Genomic DNA, 5,398 nt, shown 5'->3' with positions numbered 1-5,398 from the left:
CCTCACCCTCCTTCCTTGTATGGTTGGAGCACCTTTTCGCGCGACGGGCCCTGCAAGCGTTGTTAAACAGTTCTCCCTACCATCCCATCCTTGAAGGCGCCAGGGTATGCTTGGCCTCGCCTCTGTCCCTTGTCGCCCCCGGGGCATTGCCGAAGCCTCTTGTTCTCATAAAACGGTTCCCCTCCACCTCCTGGCCGTATTGGCTCGTACATACATATACATACACGCTGCCCTGCAACCTTGCTGTGGGCTGTCATCCCATCCTTTACCACCACTTTGTTGTTGATCATCCACCGACATCCCCATCGGCATCATTGCAAGAAGGACCTGTGAAGCGGGACTTGACTCTACGAGGCAGGTGTTGCTCCTCTCTTTGTCTGTTTGGTAATCTGGGTGGGAGCTGCTGCGGAGAACTCTGGGCTGCTCTAGGGGAACAAGCAGGTTCCCATGTCAGCCACGGCGACATACACGATGGCAGAGCTGAGGGCTGAGACTCAACACGGTAGCCTCTGGTCCAACTATGGAAATCCCGTTCAGATGACGGGCAGATTCAATCCTCAAGATCCATCCGTACCGCCACCAGCACCATCGCATCTCGTGCGTCCTAGAAGTCGCCAGCACACCATGGACTACCCGCAATATCACCACCCCCGGCCCGGCCAGGAAGAGGGCGACGGATACGACCGGTACCCGCACCCATCTCTGATGAACATCCCCAGCATCAACAGCCTCAAAAGGCCATACTCCCAGGTTGACCAGGCGCCCTATACCGAGATGGTCCAGGACCTGCGGGAGGACTACAAGCCCTCCAACCACGACCAGAAACTTTTGTCGTTCAAGAAAGTGGGGGACAAGCACACCATCGTCGACGCCAAGGGACGGATGCACGAAATGGAGATTGACGCCCAGCTTCACGGCATGTTCTTCCTGTCCGAGTTTCCCTCGGCTGCGGGTGACGGCAACGTGTTGAACGCCGAGTTGACGTGCTATCGGCGCAACTTGTTCCAGATCAGCGGCAGCCTTTGCTTCCCACAGGTCCCATTGTCGGTGCTTTTGGAGTCTGGCGAGACCAGCCAGATCAAGAATATGGAAGTCAGCATTTCCGCCATCGAGTCTGTCGATGGACACCCAGTCCGGTTGATCGTGATCCCATGGAAGACACCGCCACCAAACTCGCCTGAGGTAAACCAGGCCCCAGACCAGGAGCCGCCCAATCTTCCCTTGATTCCATGGGCGGAGGACGAGGATGACACAAGTGGCGAACACTACGCTATCTACCCGATCGGATGGCGCCGTCTCCAGTTCAGAATGTGAGTTGGGGAGCAGCAACACTGTTGTAAACATGGGAATGAGTCACTAACCAGGTTGCCAGAGCCACGGCGAACAACGGCCGACGGAAGGAGCTGCAACAGCATTTCGTGTTGCACCTCAAGCTTCACGGAACTTTGGCAAACGGGCAAAAGCTCGTCCTCTCGGAGCTGACAACGGCACCCATTGTGGTGAGAGGCAGAAGTCCGCGCAACTTCCAGGCCAGAAAGGAGATTCCTTTGTTGGGATCTAGTGCCGGCTCGCGGGGCCAGACTCTTGTTGAGACTGGCCAGGGAATCGTCGCCCAGGCGGTTGTTCTCAACAAGCCGCCACACGATGCCAGACCTCGCATCTCGAGCTTGGACGGACACGTCCCCAGGGGAGCCTTTACCTTCACTGCTCCGAAGCAAATGCCGCAGAGCCCGATGCAGATGCGGTCAAAGTACGTCCCGGTCCCTTCTCCATATCTGTTTACAAATGAAACTTGCTGACAAGTCAAACTAGCTCTTATCCCACCACATGGAATCCTTCGAGCCAGGTGTCGATGCCACACAACCCAGGTTCAGCGACATACCCTACCGCGACAATGCCATCCGAGCCCTACCCGAAGCTGCCGCTTTCTGGCGCGCCTAGCTACACAGCTGAGCCTCAGGAGATACCCATCCAGCAGACATCGATGCCATCCGTTCAGCTCTCCCTTGTCTCGCAAGATCAACAGCCACCACCGATCCGAACTCAGTTCGCTACCTACGTGCAAGCAACCTCCGCGCCACCACACTTGTCCCTGTCGACGACCGCCGATAACTCGCTCAACGTGCCCCGATATGTCGACAGCAACCCCCGGCCATCAAAGTCGCCGCGTCATGCGAGCCACCAGTCGGTAGCCTCTTCCATTTCAAACGACACAGCCCCAGGAGAGTACCGTTACGGCCCCCCTCAATCAGCCTACGCGGCGAACGACATGAGCCCACAGTCACAGCACCCATCAAGTGCTCAGGGTGGACCTTCTCAATACGGAGCGCCATCGCAAGAGAACAACACTTCAGCGCCTTCGTCGGCCACAGCTCCCAACGCACCGCCGCCCAGAGACTATTTCCCCTCTTCGCAGAGCTGGACCACCACGGCGGGCGAACCTTCAGCATCAAGCGTCTCATACAACAATGGTAGTTCCGACAGGCCCTACGCGTTTCCGAGCGTGAAGCCCGAGTCGCATCAGCACGGCCACCAGCAACAGCAACACCCTCACCCCCCTCCACCCCCAGGCTCTCATTCCTCCGGGGCCCCCGGAGGCGTTTACGGCGGGGTTGGGCATTATGCCTGGAATGCCACTTGAAGATAACTACGGTTCAAGGAACCATAATTAACTATCGACGGGGCTCGAGGCGCTAGACATGTACATTAGACGCCACACCACACATACGCTCCTTTCACCACCCACTTCGAGTTACTCAGGACGTATCCAATCACCATTTCAGGAAAATCTCTTGATTGAGGAGGACAGAGCACATGGGAACAACAGCGTCCGCGAGAAATGAGATCTCAACAACTCACCCGGACTGCATCGTGATACCTTTGCAATTATTCACGAATAATGCTGTCCGGCTCATCAAATAGGGGAAGGGGGGAGCATTTCGTATTTTTGGCAATGGTTTGGGGTTCTGGTTTGACAAAATTTGGTTCGCATTTCACAAAGAACACCGGCCTTTGGTGGGTGGGGGGTGTATTGTTATTTATTTTGCTGTTTTCTTTCTGGATTTGCTTTGCTCTTTTCTTGACCGGATATCCCCTCTGTTGTTCTTGTTGTTTTGTTTTGGACTTGGTTTGCAATCGCACACACATCATTTTTTTGGACCGCATTTTACCCTCTCATATATTTTTGTCATTGTGTTTTTCTTATGTAAGGATCGATACCACACCCCTTTTTTTAACTTCTATCATCATTTTACTATATTATCTATCTTTTACTACACAACCCCGTCTATTTCGTTCGTTGCGAAGGCGGATGTTTCTAACGAGGACAAATCACCACTACATATCAGACGCACAAATGTCTATCTCGTTATTCTGGTCCGCTGTTCTGTCCGCCCTCCTCACGGTTTATTATCTTATACGCTTCCCAAAAGAAGGGCGATGACAGTTGGGAGGTGGAAGGGGGGAAGACACTCTCAGCTTCCGAGGAAGCTGTCGGGCTTGCTCAAAACTCACTTGTACATAAACATATATATATGGATCAGGCAAGTCCGAGAAGAAAATATGTACTACTCGAGGACGACAACAACAAGCCGGCCGCCGCGTGCGCGAATTCGCAGAGAAATATATTACCAAAATTTTGGATCAATTGTTTTTTTTATTATGGGGAGGTGCTTGATGTTGTTGCATGAATGAGCGACTTTGAAACAGGAAATACTCCGTACTGGAGCCGCATAGTTGCCCAATTAAGACCAAACATTGGGAAACATGGGGAGACAAAAAATAGCAACACGGCATAATTCCGAGGAAACAAAAAGATTTACGGTAGTTGGGCAGTGACGGACGAGATGACTGAAAGAAGATGGGTTTTCCGTTTGAGATTTGTTGACTCCCAAATGCACGGTGTTTCCAGGTTGGTCAGGTAAGGTATACCCCTATCCCGTGTGCGGATTTCGGACTGCGGTCCTCCGAACATGGATGTCAGCCAGGCATCGAGCATGGTCCGTTTTTTTCGGCCGGGTGACTTGGTACGGTAGGGGAAAAAAAAAAGAGGCCGCAGCTTGGGGTTGGGTTGGGAAGGCATGTTAGGTAGGTATGTTTCGATAGTCATGTCCGATCTCGGGCTATGCTTTTTGTTTTTCTTTACATCACCTGCTCAAAAACAGATCGATCAATTCGTGCAGAGACAGAAACAAAGACAAAAAAGTTCGGATGAACGGCTTTGCTTGCTTGTTTGCTTGGGCATTGACCTCCCGCCCGTCTTAGTTACACGCCCCCTATGTACACTATCTGCAGGAAAAGAGAAACATTGTTTACACACAGACCTTCTCCTTTTGTGTTTCCTTGTCAAATTCACGGGGAGTTGAGTCAAACTTGTCAATGGAGAGACTGGGAAAAAAAGCGGTTTTAATGCAACGTTGTGGGGGATTGGCCGCTGACATAAACCGTTGAGTTGAAAGTTGGTTGGTTAAGTTATAGCACGGGCTTAATGGATCGGAGTTAAGATCTGGGGTGGGTAGGAGAGAGGTACGAGGGAACGGGAGCTTGGGCCATATCATGGATGGTTGTGTCGTGATGGTGCTAACGACGGACCTGACCTGACCTGACGGGGTTTTGTCGGTGATGGTTTGGGTAAGTGGGGATTGATAGTGGAAGGGGAGGTTGATGAGGGAGGTTTGATGAGGCATGTGACTGTGTGGAAGAGAAGTTGCTGGAGATTGATGGTGTTGAAAGGTAGGGAACCCTAACCCAGGTGTGAGACATGCTGTTCTGTTGGTTGATCGCAAGGCAGCTGAAGGTCATTGGACGAAGCAATCGAATTGAATTGAGATATGCTAAACCTCCTGATGGGTGAGTATGGAAAGGGTCTGGCTCCATGAGCAAGCTTGCTCATCATCAAGCCCTGAGTAAACTAGATGGCGACGCAAGTTTAGACGTAACAGGGCGTCTTCATTATTGACGTGTCACACTCGGAGCCCATGTAGAGTGCCTGACTTTGAAGTTTTTTGATGGTCGAGATGCCAAAGCGTCGATGTTACGAAGCGAGGGGTAGCCGGTGGTCTGTGAGGTTCTGGACAGTCTTTTCCGCAAAAATCGGGCGGGCGGCTTTTATTCCTGACTTTCCATCGCTGGTAGGAACCAGTTTCCTCCGCTTCCTCGATGACTTGCTCGTGAGACTCTGCCAAAATAAGCAAGCCACGAAAGCATATCACTACACCAGACACAGCGGCATCTTCATAGAGATTCCTTTAATTTATCTCTTCCATTGCCTCATATGATACAATCCTCCCCGCTCTTCACTTTCCATGCCGTACTCATACACATCTCTCGTGTACCCTCCATGTGGGTATCTTCCCCTTTTGCCATGCCTCCTTCTCCCCCATTCTGCCGACACCCCAGC

The 5,398-nt window shown here is 52.1% G+C and overlaps 1 protein-coding gene across 1 annotated transcript; it reads left to right on the top strand.

Annotated features, from left to right (window-relative positions):
* Positions 1 to 447: 447 nt before the first annotated feature.
* Positions 448 to 2,641, top strand: PODANS_2_9470 (uncharacterized protein; the record flags this gene model as incomplete). Its single annotated transcript, XM_001911720.1, has 3 exons — positions 448 to 1,310; positions 1,373 to 1,750; positions 1,813 to 2,641. The coding sequence occupies 3 exons, from the start codon at positions 448 to 450 to the stop codon at positions 2,639 to 2,641; spliced, it is 2,070 nt and encodes a 689-aa protein (XP_001911755.1).
* Positions 2,642 to 5,398: the final 2,757 nt, after the last annotated feature.

The sequence above is a fragment of the Podospora anserina genome, chromosome 2 (genome assembly GCF_000226545.1).
Source record: "Podospora anserina S mat+ genomic DNA chromosome 2, supercontig 2".
NCBI lineage: Eukaryota > Fungi > Ascomycota > Sordariomycetes > Sordariales > Podosporaceae > Podospora > Podospora anserina.
The sequence above is the reverse complement of the archived record's forward strand: the minus strand, read 5'-3'. Positions and strand labels throughout refer to the sequence as shown.